Genomic DNA, 15,634 nt, shown 5'->3' with positions numbered 1-15,634 from the left:
ACTTCGTAGAGGTGAGGTTTCGCCATGTTGCCCAAAGCCTGGTCTCAAACTTGTGAGCTCAAGCGATCTGCCCATCTTGGCCTCCCAAAGTGCTGGGATTACAGGTGTGAGCCACCGCACCCAGCCAAAAAGTAAACATTTCATATAAGCATTGTTGTTGCAGTTATCGAGTAAAGAAAACATCTGTATTTTCCCCTTTAGAATGAGATACAAATGGTAAAAACTGTACAGACTAAAACTCATTTTGAGAAGAGATGGTCTGAAGTTAAAAAGAATGCTCTGAGAAGCCACTTGGAGTGGAAGAGTGGCTCTTAAGGGACACACCCCAGTCACCATAAATATCTCTAAACTGGGTTTTAAGGAACGATGAGGCTAGTGAATTGCAGGACACTGAGTGCAGCCTGCAAACAAGAGGCCAAGCCTGGAATGCTAGGAGCAAGGAGGACTCAGCCTGGCGACCAGCCTCCCTCACCCACCCTCCCCTGCAGCCCTCTGCCTCTTCGCCAAACAGACAAGTCAGCAGACACCCAAGACAACTGCCTGTCTGGAGTAGGCCTGAGCTGAATCCAGTCAGCTAGAGGTGACAGCAAGGTCAGTGGCTGGAGGATGGTATAGAGGAAGCACTGAGAGGAAGCCAGGTCAGGGGAACCACAGGGACCTAAAGGTTGGCGGGAGAGGTAAGGGGAGGCCTTAAAGCCCATGTGCCCATGCCCCACACCCAGGTCCCCTTGACAACGGCACTCTCTTTAAAAGCTAATAAAGATTTTTTTAGAGTTTTTTAAAACCCTCTTACAAAACCATCTAGAATATAGTGTCTAATTTCTTGGCCCAACTACATGTACCATATAAGTTTCTATATCAAGAAAATATGCTGCTTCATATATTTGCTAATAATTCATGAACATAGTGAAACTGACAACCCATTTCTTACAACTTATAAGTACCAAATTCCTTACCACCATGTCCATCGGTGTAGGGTTTTTTTTAACCCAATAAACACTTTAAGTCTCTTTACCACTGAAAAAATGTGTAACCAACTCATTATTCCGACTTGAGTAAAAAAGAAGTGTCTTAAATTACATTCAAGAAAGGTCTCAATGTGAATAATCTTCAATGACAGCTTGGTTAAGATTCCAAAAAGGACTGAAATAGCCAAACTCTCTCATTCATTTCATGATCACCTCAAGCAATGAGACAACTGATTGCAAGTGTCAGCTTCCATTCATTCAGCACCCACCACGTGAAAAGATGAACATTCTAAGGCAGAAGCTTCCCCACTTGGGGACATGGGAAAGAGAAAGAGAAATGTTTTCCTCAACAAATAAACACTTGAAGACAAAATGCTTTATGGTTTAGAAAGAAACTGTTTTCCAATAACAGCAAATCCCTTAGCAGCTCCATCACAGAATAACTGAATATCCCAACCATGTGGCCTTTTATCAAGCTGTTTCCCACAGACCTCTGCTTAGCACAGCTGGGTTAAGGTTGACCTATGAGTCGACTTGTTTAGATTGCACAATTATTCTAAACCCTTTGCCATTTTGGCCTAGTCCACACCTTCTTCCTTTTTGTTCAAATAAGAAGTAAATGATATTTATCATTCCCATCAACCTTCACTTAACTTACGTCTCTCAAATAGTAGTACATATTCTGTTCTCAAACTTTAATGCACTTTGGTGCTATTTCGAACCCAGGGATTGCAGATTAACTCACTTACTTTTTGTTTTGTTTTTGTTTTTGTTTTTGTTTTTGAAATGGAATCTCTCTCTGTTGCCCAGGCTGGAGTGCAGTGGCACAATCTCAGCTCACTGCAACCTCCGCCTCCCGGCTTCAAGCAATTCTCCTGCCTCAGCCTCCCGAGTAGCTGGGATTATAGGCACCCACCACCATGCCTGGCTAGTTTTTGAGACAGGGTCTCATCTGTTACCCAGGCTGGAGTAGAGTGGCACAATCACAGCTCACTGCAGCCTGGACCTCCCAGGCTCAAGCAATTCTCCATCAGCCTCCCGAGTAGCTGGGACCACAGACACACACCACTATGCCCAGCTAATTTTTGCATTTTTTGTAGAGATGGGATTTAGCCAGGCTGGTCTTGAACTCCTTGGGCTCAAACAGTCTGCCCATCTTTGCCCCCGCAAACTGCTGGGATTACAGGTGTGAGCCACTGTACCACCCAGCTTCATTCACATAACTTTAAATTAAGGTACTTAACCAAAAGCAAAGCTCAAAACCCAGCATGTCATTATAGTTAACTACTATTAGACCATTTTCTGCAGCCTGGAGAAAATACGAGAATTTAAGGCAATGTAATAACCAAAAAGTATCCATACTCTGATCATAAAAGAATTCCCTTTAGTCCGCTTCCTGGCAAGATCTGGTGTCCTACACATGATCATGAATTTTAAGAGTCATCAGTTTCAAATATTTCTATTAAAATACAGTCAGCCCGGCCACATGCAGTGGCTCACACCTGTAATCACAGCACTTTGGAAGGCCAAAGCAGGCAAATCACTTGAGGTCAGGAGTTCGAGACCAGCCTGGTGCAAAACCCCATCTATACCAAAAAATACCCAAAAAAATTAGCCTGGCCTGGTGGCAGGTGCCTGTAGTCCCAGCTACTCAGGAGGTTGAGGCACGAGAATTGCTTGAACCTGGGAGGCAGAGGTTGCAGTGAGCTGAGATCGCACCACTGCACTCCAACCTGGGCAACAGAGTGAGACTCCATCTCTAAATAAACAAACAAACAAACGAACAGCCCTAGACTGGGCACGGTGGCTCACATCTGTAATCCAAGCACTTTAGGAGGCCGAGGCGGGTGGATCACGAGGTCAGGAGATCGAGACCATCCTGGCTAACACGGTGAAACCCCATCTCTACTAAAAATACAAAAAATTAGCCAGGTGTGGTGGCGGGTGTCTGTAGTCCCAGCTACTCGGGAGGCTGAGGCAGGAGAATGGCATGAACCTGGGAGGCGGAGCTTGCAGTGAGCCAAGATCACACCACTGCACCAGCCTGGGCGGCACAGTGAAACTCCGTCCCAAAAAAATATATATATAGTCAGCCCTCTGTATCCAGATTCTGCATTTGCAGATTCAACCAACTAAAAATCAAAAATATTCAGAAAAAAACAAAAATATGAGTTTAAACAATAGAGTACAGCAATTATTCACATGATAGTGAGTACTGGAGATAACCTGGGGTGACTTGGGGCGTATGGGGAGACATGCGACATGCAAATACTTTACTATGCCATTTCATGGAAGGCACTTGAGGGTCCTCAGACTTCAGTATCTGTCGGGGGTCCCAGAATCCTCTATAGACACCAAGGGACTATAGAGAGAAACAAAACTCAACAATAAGTCTTACCCCTAAATAGGTCTGTTACTCACGAAATCAAATTTACCTTCACAAAACGTGAATTTGTTCTTAAGAGTTTGCGGACTACCAACAGCAGGAAATCCATTTCTTCTGTTCGTTCGTGTACCTACAAAATAAAAAAGGGGGCACCCCCACATGACATCAGGCAACACACATCACTGCTGACAGAAAGGCACCCCTGGGGGAATGGGGACTAAACCAGTTGTCTCTGCTAAATGCAGTTCCTCAGGGGGCTGGTATAACTCCTGGTTAAGGGGAAGCAAAGAGCATCGGCCAACAGACCACAGACCACCCACTCAGTCACAGCCTCCAGTGTTTCTCCTTAGGCCCCCCGGGAGAAGGCAGAGTAATGTTCGGCACCCTCACCCCTGCTCATTTACTGCCAACTGTGCCCAAGGTTGCTGTGACAACCAGAAGCCTCTCCACCTACCTCAAGCACAGAGAACCACTGGGCCAGCCTCCCACGGCCCCTGCTTGCCACAACCCCTGCCAGGTCTGCAGGTACACTGTCATCTCAGCAAGCAAGCACAGGGTCAAAGACGTGCTAGTCTAACACTGACCGGGAGCCATGTGACCCCTACAGGACACATTCCACAATGTGCATAACTGCAGTTCACAAGGGTGGGCAAGGGCTAGTCCTGGAAAAGCTGGGTCAGTCACAATCAGGTAAACCAGAGCAAGGTTAGGACCCAAGGTCAGTAGTGCTGACACTCGGGGACAGCAGTCGGGGAGGCAGCACCTCAGACAGACCTCAGACAGACCTTGCAGCCCTCGCAGACAGAGACCTCAGTCAGAACCATCCCAGGATCCACAGTCCCCCAACCCCGCCCCACCCCAGAACCAGCTAGCACCCAAGGGCTAGGCAGCCTATTTTTCTAAAGAAGCCAGTTACTCTAGAACTTAGGAAATGTCAATGTACAAGGGGACAGTAAGATTCTATTCTGTGACATTTCTCGGCCGAAGTGGAGAGATAATTAAGTTTCAAAGAGGGAGTTCTCCTTTCCTCAGTGTAAGAGGTGAAAGGATTTAGTCTGTAAGTAATTCTAATTCTATTCCAGACCCCACTATCTTCTGAACTTCCCACTGAAGGAGATGTCTAAGAAGTAGCATAGAGAAAAGAAAAACAAAAATCAGCAGCTGAAAGGTATTTAACACCATCATAAATCTCGTGCTGTCCCTTGACTTCAGAACGCTTCCTCAGCACAAACATCCTCTCTTTTACTTGAGAAGAAAAATCAAGGCTATCATCAGCAAAGTGAGCTCTCCTCAGCTTGTGGCAGTCTCTCCTGAGTTCATACACCCATCATCTCCCCTCTGCCCGGTGGCCCACTGGCTCCAGGTTCCCTGCACCAGCCTTTCTAACACATAAACACGCACACATCAGCAGATGTGTCTCCCCAGTACTCATTTTTATAACCTCAGCCCCTTAGGAGGCACCTTTTCCATAGCAGTACTCAAACAAATGTTTATCGAATGAATGATATGCCTAAAGCTAGTTTATTCTTAAGAGCTGGAAAATTAAAAACATTATTCCATTTGAAACTGGCTGGTCATCTTCAACGTTTGTTCTTGTATTTATTTTGAAATTCAAATAATCCCAGATAATGCAAACGATACTATATGTAAACCTAAAACTTCAGGTAGTTGAATCCAGTCCATTCATTTATGAAGCAAATAATCCCTGGGGCATCTACTAGGTGCTGACACCGCACTGGACAAAGGCAGAGCAGGAAGTTGTCGGAATGGCACGATAGTCTTCTGTGGGTTACCACTCCCCGGTAGGGCAAGCTCTTGAAGAGAAGAGCTAACTTTTGCTCAGCTATTATGGCAGAGCTTGAGAAAAGGATATAGTCAATAACACAGTATTGATTGATTCATCTGTGTCATTCAAGTATGTGTGTGCAAAGGCCACGTAGGCAGAGAAATATGTCAAACACATAGAAAATAAATTCAGGCACTAGCAGCACAGGCTCTAGAGTCAACTACCCAGGGATGAACCCAGCAACATCACTGATTACTTGTGGCCTAAGTGCTGAACTTTCTTAAACTTTAGTTTCCTTTTATGTAAAGTGGGCTCAATTATACTAAAAAGCCCAATGAAAAACTGTTATAACCTTCATAATGTCATCTTTTGGCATATTATCTATTAAATCTGAATTTGATCTCTACCTACTATAAAGATATTAAAAACTGCCATAAGTCATAAAAGAAAATTCTGAACCGTATTATATATTACCCTATTTTGTAAGAAACAGTTGATCATTTTCACCCTCTCCTACTGTCCCACGAAATGCCCTATAATAATTTAAAACCAAGTGTCTGTACATACGATCACAAACGCACTGACTCAGCTCTACCTGGAGTACATGTTGTATTATTAGTTGTCCCACGCATCAAAATAGAGTAGGGAGACACTACTCTAAACAGTTGCCCAAATGGGTTTATCCTTTGGGTTGCTATTGTTGTTTTGAGACAGTCTCGCTCTATTGCCCAGGCTGAAGGGCAGTGGCGCAAACTCAGCTCACTGCAACCTCCACCTCCCAGGTTCAAGTTATTCTCCCACCTCAGCCTCTCAAGTAGCTGGGACTATAGGAGTGTGCTACCACACCCAGCTAATCTTTTTTTTATTTTTGTATTTTTAATAGAGATGGGGTTTCACCATGTTGGCCAGGCTGGTCTCGAACTCCTGACCTCAAGTGATCCATTCACCTTGGCCTCCCAGAGTATTGGGATTACAGGCATGAGCCAGTTGCCCAAATAGTTTGATTTCAGATTCTATTAAACACTCTAGCCTCATCCCACAACCTCTCACAAATCCTATTTATTTGCTGATGTGTCTAATTCCTCTAGAAATAAGCCAAGCTTCCCAAACAGAATTACTGATAAGGTTTAAAACACAAGAGTTTGAGGAAGAACCATTTCCAAAGTTCCTGGGAAAGTTGTTCAAACCCAACATTCCCCACCAAAAAACTCATGTTTAAAATATAAACAAAGTAAAAAAAAAAAAAAATTCCATCCTTACTGAGAAAAGTCCAGAAAGTAAAGGGGAAGGAAAAAACAAAGAAAGCTGAGACAGGCACAAAGACAGGGTTCACAATACTCTAAGAGAGTTTTTTTAAGAGAGATAAATATGACCTTTATAAGTAGATGACATTACTTACTTCATCAATGATGATATGTGTGAATTCCATCAAACTCTTGGCACTAACTACTTTCTGAAGCAGGACTCCAGTTGTCATATAAATTAGCCTCGTGTCCTCCGTTGCTATTTTCTCTAGCCCTACCTAAAATTGGAAATGGAAAGGAAAAAAGAGGAAAAAAAAGTGATGTCCATTTTATTAATATAATGGAGGTAAGAAAGGGAATGAAAAATTATGGCATTTCAAAAGATACACAGGCTCCAAATTAAAAGTGACATTCTCAAGTCAATTTTCTTCTTTTTGGGGGGAGAGAGGGGCAGGGGTTGGCTCATCTAATCACATTACTATAACATTTTTAGGTTAAAAAAATGTGTATCAAGATATCTTCTAGATTACAGAGATATTATTAAAAAGATAAAATTATAAGTCATAAGCATGAGAATTCTCACTGCTTTCCTATTCAACTGGAAAGAAATTACAATTTATTTTCAAGAAATTCCTTTTTTTTTTTTTGAGACAGAGTCTCACTTTGTCACCCAAGTTAAGAGTGCAATGGCGCGATCTCAGCTCACTGCAATCTCCACCTCCTGGGTTCAAGCAATTCTCATACCCCAGCCTCCTGAGTAGCTGGAATCACAGGCATGTGCCATCACGCCTGGCTAATTTCTATATTTTTAGTAAAGATGGGGTTTCACCATGTTGGCCAGGCTGGTCTCCAACTTCTGACCTCAAGTGATCCGCCCACTTCAGCCTCCCAAAGTGCTGGGATTATAGGCGTGAGCCACCGTGCCCGGCCTTATTTTCAAGAAATTCTGTTTCACTACTTTTTTTTGTTTGTTTGTTTGTTTGTTTGTTTGTTTTGAGACGAAGTCTCGCTCTGTCGCCCAGGCTGGAGTGCAGTGGCACGATCTCGGCTCACTGCAAGCTCCGCCTCCCGGGTTCACGCCATTCTCCTGCCTCAGCCTCCGAGTAGCTGGGACTACAGGCGCTGCCACCACGCCCGGCTAATTTTTGTATTTTTAGTAGAGACGGGGTTTCACCGTGTTGGCCAGGATGATCTCGATCCCCTGACCTCGTGATCCGCCTTCCTCGGCCTCCCAAAGTGCTGGGATTACAGGCGTGAGCCACCGCGCCCGGCCTGTTTCACTGCTTTTTAAAACTATGCCACAGTTCTCTTCTATAAGCAACTGGTTTTTTTGTTTTGTTTTGTTTTGTTTTTTGAGACAGAGTCTCACTCTGCTACCCAGGCTGGAGTGCAGGGGCGCGAGCTTGGCTCACTGCAACCTCCACCTCCTGGGTTCAAGCAATTCTCCTGCCTCAGCCTCCCGAGTAGCTGGGACTACAGGCATGTGCCACCACACCCGGCTAATTTTTGTATTTTTAGTAGAGACGGAGTTTCACCACGTTGCCCAGGCTGCTCTCAAACTCCCAACCTAATGTGATCCGCCCGCCTCAGCCTCCCAAAGTGCTGGGATTACACACATGAGACACCACTAATTTTCAGCAGAAAATGGTCACATACTATCAACTTACACAGAAAAAAACTTAACGAAATTAAGAAATAGATAGCTGGCTCTCTTAGTCCCTCCATCCCTCCCGGTCTCACCTGGTAGCCCACCACACCCCCCAGGGTCCAGGCACGCTCTTTACTGATCCACCTGGCGATGCTGCTTGCCCCTATCTTCCGGGGCTGGGTGACCACAATGCTGCAGTAGGCGGAGCGCTGAACGTAGTGGTCCAAGATATACTGGGGGAGCTGAGTGCTTTTACCGCTTCCTGTGGCCCCATGTATAATCACCACGGAATTACTTTCTATCAAAGACACAACCTAGAAGTTTAAAAAATTCTTTCAAAATCAGCACAAAACGTCAGTGTAAAGTATCACCTATATTAGGAAGTCTTTCAGGATTTATTTTTCTTTTTTTTTTTTTTTTTTTTTTTTTTTTTGAGACAGAGTCTCGCTCTGTCGCCCAGGCTGGAGTGCAGTGGCCGCATCTCAGCTCACTGCAAGCTCCGCCTCCCGGGTCTACGCCATTCTCCTGCCTCAGCCTCCCGAGTAGCTGGGACTACAGGCGCCCGCCACCTCACCCGGCTAGTTTTTTGTTGTTGTTTTTTTTTTTTTTTTTTTTGAGACGGAGTCTTGCTCTGCCGCCCAGGCTGGAGTGCAGTGGCCGGATCTCAGCTCACTGCAAGCTCCGCCTCCCGGGTTCATGCCATTCTCCTGCCTCAGCCTCCCGAGTAGCTGGGACTACAGGCGCCCGCCACCACGCCCGGCTAGTTTTTTTTTTTGTATTTTTTTAGTAGAGACGGGGTTTCACCGTGTTAGCCAGGATGGTCTCGATCTCCTGACCTTGTGATCCGCCCGTCTCGGCCTCCCAAAGTGCTGGGATTACAGGCTTGAGCCACCGCGCCCGGCCGTTTTTTGTATTTTTTTAGTAGAGACGGGGTTTCACCGTATTAGCCAGGCTGGTCTCGATCTCCTAACCTTGTGATCCGCCCGTCTCGGCCTCCCAAAGTGCTGGGATTACAGGCTTGAGCCACCGCGCCCGGCCCAGGATTTATTTTTCTTTCATCTTAAAGTTTTTGTTTGGTTTTGTTTTGAGATGAAGTCTCGCTCTATTGCCCAGCCTGGAATGCAGTGGTGCAATCTGGGGTCACTGCAACCTCTGTCTCCTGGGTTCAAACGATTCTCATGCCTCGGCCTCTCAAGTAGCTAGGACTACAGGCATGTACCACCACACCCAGCTAATTCTTGTATTTCTGGTGGAGACAGGGTTTATTTCACCATGTTGGCCAGGCTGGTCTCAAACTCCTGACCTCAGCCTCCCAAATTGCTGGGATTACAGGTGTGAGCCACTGTGCCCAGCCCTAAAGTTATTAATTAACCATTCTAAACACAACACAAGAGAGCAAAGAGGTGACAAACACTTGCCACACCTAAATGCAACTCTACTACCTATTTAACGGTAATTGGTGGCTGGGCACGGTTGCTCACACATGTAATCCCGCAATCCCAGCACTCTGGGAGGCTGAGGCAGGCAGATCACGAGGTCAAGAGATTGAGACCATTCTGGCCAACATGGCGAAACCTCGTCTCTCCTAAAATTACAAAAATTAGATGGGTGTCGTGGCGCACACCTGTAGCCCCAGCTACTCGGGAGGCTGAAGCAGGAGAATTGCCTGAAGCCAAGAGGCAGAGGTTGCAGCGAGCCAAGATCGTGCCACTGCACTCCAGCCTGGCGACAGGGCAAGATTCTATCTCAAAACAAACAAACAAACAAACAAACAAAACCAGTAACTAGTGATAGCTGTGGAAAAACCAGGCCAGGTTAACTCCAGCTTCCTGGGTCTCAATTGCTTCTGTAAAAATGAAAATGTAAAATTAGATTTCTATGGTTCTTACCAAGTTTCTATTATTTTAACATTTTGTAATGAATCTGCACATAATTCTACTGAACATGAAAAAAAGAGCTGTTACTACATTCAAGTGATTTTAAAATGTCATCTTAAATTCTTCAGACATATTTTTATCTATTAAATATCTATTTATTTATTTTTAGACACAGGTTCTAGCTCTGTCACCCAGGCTGGAGTGAAGTGGCACAATCATGGCTCACTGCAGCTTTGACCTCCTAAGCTCAAGCCATCCTGTCGCCTCAGCATCCCAAGCCAGGACCACAGGCACGTGCCACCATATTCCGCTAATTTTGCGGGGTATGTTTTGTAGAGATGTGGTCTTGCTGTGTTGCCCCAGGCTGGTCTGGAACTCCTGGCCTCAAGTGATCCTCCCACCTCCAGACATATTTGGAAACAAATAACTTCCACTTTTCCACTTACAGATTATATGCAGCATTTTTAAAACTCCACTCAAATTCCTCCTCCAGAACTCCCCCACCTCCACTCTAAACTTATTTAAACTCTTATCCTTCTAACAATTGATATGGTCAAGGAATACAAATTAATTTGAATACTGGCTTCTAATTTTTAGTTGCATGATTTACTCTAAAGCAAAGTAAAAATTAAATTTGAAACATTTCTAGTTTTATCTATAACTGCTTTTTCCAAAAGTCTAGTTAATAAAGGTTTCAATACGCTTACTTTTAACCATGCTTAATAACACATAAGTAATTAGGAACTTAATCATCCTACTGCTACATCTGCCTGGCATTGTTAATATAATGGTATGTTAATGATTGATTACATTAATCGACAGGTAGAGCCAACGCTGTAAAGAAAACCCAATGGAAATGCTAGGGTATGTCATTTGCTTCATAAAAACATTTAGCAGTGAGTTTCTTTAAACAAGAAGTTCTCCTGGGGAAGATGAAGTGTTTACTTACAGATATTTCGTGGAAGGAAAGACTAGATAAACTAAATGTTAGGAGATGTACTCAGGTGAAGACTAAATAAATTAAAGTACAGATCAAAAGAAAAGCCATCGATATGGCTACTACACAAAATCATCTCCAGGTAGCCCTGAACACACCCTCCTCTTATCCACCACAGAGCCTTGTATACCACAGAAGTGTTCACCTGGCAACTGGTAACTTTCAAATTAGAAACCAAAAGTATTGGGCCTCAGACATGTATTCAAACAGCAAAATTATAGTATAACAAAACAATTTTACCTCTTCCTTATATCGACTTATAGGCAAATCAGGATATTTATAAGTTGTCCCTGGGATGCACGTCACATTGCTTAATTTAGCCAAAGATGGCCTTGGACCTGGATTAAGTCAAAACAAACAAATATAATGCCATTTCTTATCTGGAAAAAGATAACTCAATGTTCTATCTAATCTATATATACAGCATACACACATACACACACCATACACACACAATCAAATACAAAAATACATTTTCTACAGGTTAAAACTGCCATCAGGGCAATACCAAAGACATGGAACGAACATAGGTATTCATCAGTGGTGAATTGGATAAAGAAAACATGGTATATATATACACCATGGAATACTATGCACCCATAAAAAAGAATGAAATCATGTCCGTTGCAGCAAGCAATATGGATGCAACTGGAGGCCATCATCCTAAGCAAATTAACACAGAAACAGAAAACCAAATATCACATGTTCTCACAACTGGGAGCTAAACCTTGGGTACACATGAACATAAAGATGGGAACAACAGCCACTAAGGACTCCAAGAGGAAGAGGGAGGGAGAGGCGAGGGCTGAAAAACTTCCTATTGGGTACTATGTTCACTATCCAGGTGATGGGATCAATGGAAGCCCAAACCTCAGCATCACCCAATACACCCTTGTAACAAACCTGAACATGTACCCCCGAACCTAAAATAAAATGTTTAATTTCTTAAGAAACTCCTCTTAGTAGCCCACTATTAATCTTGTCTAAAAGCAAACTGAGAACATTCCATCCCTCCATCACAGCCATCAACATTGCAAGCTCAGCACTACCTTCTAAAATAGGCCTGTAAAACATGCACTCATTGCTGATTCAATGGTACCAAAACAGTTAAAGAGAAAACTTTCCCTTGAAATTTCAACAGAATGCATCAATTTAAGTGTGCATTCCCTGCTACTAAAATACATCAGTGGTAGCAATAAATAAATCAAACAATGTATGAAATACAGGTATGAGGAAAGGGGGCAGCTTGCCTCTGCTCAGGATGCATGATACAGAGTTCTGACAAGGCACACTCCTCTGCCCTCTTGTAAACATATGCCCTGCTCTCTGGCTGCACTGCAAATTCTAGACCTCTGGTCATCACTTGACAAACTGACAAATCATCAAAACTCACAGAAGACAAACTTTTGCTGAGAAATAAGTTTTACTTCCAAAATAAACTCTTAGCCAAGTTTAGCACCACACTCATTCCCCCGCCCACAGCTCACCTTCCCTTCCCATCAGCCCCTGGTTTCTGACCAGCATCTCCTGCTGCGTCACCCTCGGCCTTTCCTAATAAAACACACAACCAGGCTTCTCTCTTGCTTTCCTACATCTTTTCCCTACATATATTCCAATTTTCATAATTGGTCTAATAATACATAATTAAAATGTGGCTATTTTCCCACATTTGAATCAAAGTTATGTGGTCCCTGTTCTCAATTATATATACAGGAGCCAGATCTGTCATACTTTCTCAAAGCAAAAATAGCTTCTTTGTGAGTAGCAGTGTTCTTCCTAAAACATTAGTGACCCCTAACTTGGGAAAGCTAAGTCCTGTCAATATGGCTTTTTTTTTTTTTTTTTTTTAGACAGAGTCTTGCTCTGTTGCCCAGGCTGGAGTACAGTGGTGCGAACTCGGCTCACTGCAACCTCTGCCTCCTGGGTTCAAGCGAATCTCCTGCCTCAGCCTCCAAGTAGCTGGGATTACAGGTGCCCACCATCAAGCCCAGCTAATTTTTGTATTTTTAGTAGAGATGGGGTTTCACCATGTTGGTCAGGCTGGTCTCGAACTCCTGACCTTGGACTCCCAAATTGCTGGGAGTACAGGCGTGAGCCACCACACACACCCCACCTATGGCTTTTTAATCTTCTAATCAGCCTCACTAGTGATTGCCAAGTTCACTAACACAGGGATTTTCTTTCCATTGTCAAGTCTCACTTTACTTCCATTACTCTTCTCAGTGCTATGATAATTACTGATGCCTTCTTGTTTTCCCAGTTAGCATACCTAGGCCTTCTTGAACATAATAAAAGAAGGGGAAGAGAATCCACATGACCCTTGTGAATTGGACTGAGAGAAAGAAGCCCCTGAGCCCAGACGCAGCATGCAGACAGAGGGAGAGGCAAGTATTATAGTGAGGAACAGGGTGGGAGTAAGAAGCTGAGGAAGAGCTATTCAAAGGGGAAAGAAGGTGACAAAGATTCTTTTAGAAAGATGAAAAAGGCTGCAGCCACATTCGTTTTGCTAGAAGACTTCAAGCCCTGGCTCACATGCTGCTAAACAAGCCCTGTTACTTTGACAATATTGGCTTACATTACTTGATTACATGCATTTTGAAGGTTGCTACTTAAAGACAGAAATTTTACAGGAAAAAATTCCAGAAGTCCTAACAGTACTGTCTATATGATAGCCCCTTCTCCATGTAACGCAAAACACAAGCTGACGTTTTTAGGTCACTGGCTGAAGCAGACCCAGCACAAATCAAGTCCTGCCTCCGTGTACACTGCCAAAGGGCAGACAGGAAACCAAACAACAGAAATGTTCACAGCTGTGTGGTTTTTGCACCTTTGCAGCAGCAACAGAATAAGAAGGAAAACCATGGTGGATAATTTAAGGCAAATCAACAAACTACACATGACAAAGCAAAAATCCAAAAATGGCATGAGAAATAGCTCAATCTTAAAATTGACTATTCTTATTTTCTTGCTATCTCTTTATCCTACATGATTAACAACAAAATATTTTACATGAACTGGGAAAAACTGGAAGCCATAAAAATTGCTAGTTCTCTTCACTAAGACACTCCACTATATCATCATCAACCAAATATGAAATCTAACCAAAAAGTTCAGCACTTAGAGGTTCTAAACTGTATGTAAGGAATTTTAACTGATAAGTATTATGTCAGCTCATATGGTGAACTTAAGACTTATCTTAAAATCTACACACTATATATTACAGAAAATAATTTTAATTACTGCATTACTGATTTGACCATAAAATTAAATCTTCAAAATAGATAATTATATATGACTTTTTCTGAGTATGACTAGTATTCTGAATACAAAATTAACTTGAAAGAATAATGTTTCCCTTTCAGTTATTAGACATTCCACATAGGCCATTCTCTTAAAACTAGAAGAAAAGCTAAAAGGAGGAAGCAAACAGCCACTAAATATATCACCACATTTAAAAGGAGGCAGCACTGTGGAATTTAATTACAATCTAAAGACTCTATCCCAGGTCAAATTCAAATTGTCATGTGAAAGCAACAGAACCCTTCAGGAGTCGACAATCTAGAACCAGGCTCACATTGTTAGGAAAGATTTCATTTATCAATGCAAATCAATCTCAGTTTTCAAAAAATGATTAATTTTTATGTAAAATGATTCTAATGTAATCTATAGAAATTCACTAAATGGGTATCCTTGGATTTCTATTTAGAAATAATTTTTAATATTTATAAGTGAAATAACACCTGTATCAGACCAAAATCAAAAGTGTTTTGAATCAAATTATTTTATAACTGGATATAACAAAATGTTCATGTTGAAACCTGTGGCACTGGACTAGAATTAGAGGCATCAGTGTAATCTCATGGTTTTAATAGAAATAGAAATAGCTTTGTGTCTGCGCGATACACACATGCGCGATAACCTGACCTCACTTCTTCAATGCTCCAGAGGCACTTCAACACTTCAAAACATTTAGCAGACATGATGGTGACACCTTTATAGTCCCAGCTATTCACGAAGCTGAGGTTGCAGGATCACTTGAGCCTAAGAGTTCAAGGCCTGCCTGGGCAACATAGCGAGATCTCATCTCAAGGGAAAAAAAGTGGACAGCACCCCTCTGCCTCCTGTGGCCCCCTCCTTCACCCTGTGTCCAAGGCATCACCAATTCCTGTCCGGTTTGTCCCTCAACTGGCCCTACTCCTCCACTGCCATCCCCTGTCAAAGACACCATCAAGTCTCACCTGGACTAGGACAATGCCTCCAGTTCTCCTCAGGTCCACTCTGGCCCCCTCCAATCAATTCTCAAAAATATGACCAAAGTATTTCTTGTAAAACACAAATCTAAACACACGACACCCACTTCCTCCCTTCACAGTCATCCCAAGAAAAGCATGGAACCTTTCATAGCTTCCCACTGCTCTGAGTATTAAGACTAAAACTCTTAGTTACAGCCCATAGGCCCTGTTACTAGTCTTGCCTATCTCATCCAACCTCATCCCATACAAGTGTGTTAGTTTTCCACTGCTGCTGTCACGTTTTACCTCAGACTTAGTGGCTTAAAACATGCATTGATTCTCTTACAGTTCTGGAAGCAGAGGTTCAAAGATGTGAAGGACAAGGTGTTGGCAGGGCTGCTGGATCCTTCCGGAGGCTCTGTAAGGAAGAATCTATTTCCTTGCCTTATCAGCCTGGAGAAGCTGCCTGCATTGGCTCATGGCCTCTTCCCTGCAT

At 43.2% G+C, this 15,634-nt stretch overlaps 1 protein-coding gene across 2 annotated transcripts in view; it reads right to left on the bottom strand.

Annotated features, from left to right (window-relative positions):
• TDRD9 (tudor domain containing 9) overlaps positions 1-15,634 on the bottom strand; it is a 126,672-nt gene that overhangs the window by 82,819 nt on the left and 28,219 nt on the right. For both annotated transcript variants that reach the window (XM_028851927.2, XM_077941899.1), the window contains exons 3-6: positions 11,147-11,244; positions 8,125-8,346; positions 6,540-6,662; positions 3,404-3,484 (exon numbers count right to left, since the gene is read on the bottom strand). In XM_028851927.2, coding sequence (XP_028707760.2) covers positions 3,404-3,484; positions 6,540-6,662; positions 8,125-8,346; positions 11,147-11,244 — 524 coding nt within the window. The remainder of the gene's footprint in view (positions 1-3,403; positions 3,485-6,539; positions 6,663-8,124; positions 8,347-11,146; positions 11,245-15,634) is intronic.

This window comes from Macaca mulatta, chromosome 7 (genome assembly GCF_049350105.2).
Source record: "Macaca mulatta isolate MMU2019108-1 chromosome 7, T2T-MMU8v2.0, whole genome shotgun sequence".
Lineage (NCBI taxonomy): Eukaryota > Metazoa > Chordata > Mammalia > Primates > Cercopithecidae > Macaca > Macaca mulatta.
Note: the sequence above shows the minus strand (reverse complement) of the source record. Positions and strands in the feature narration are given on the sequence as shown.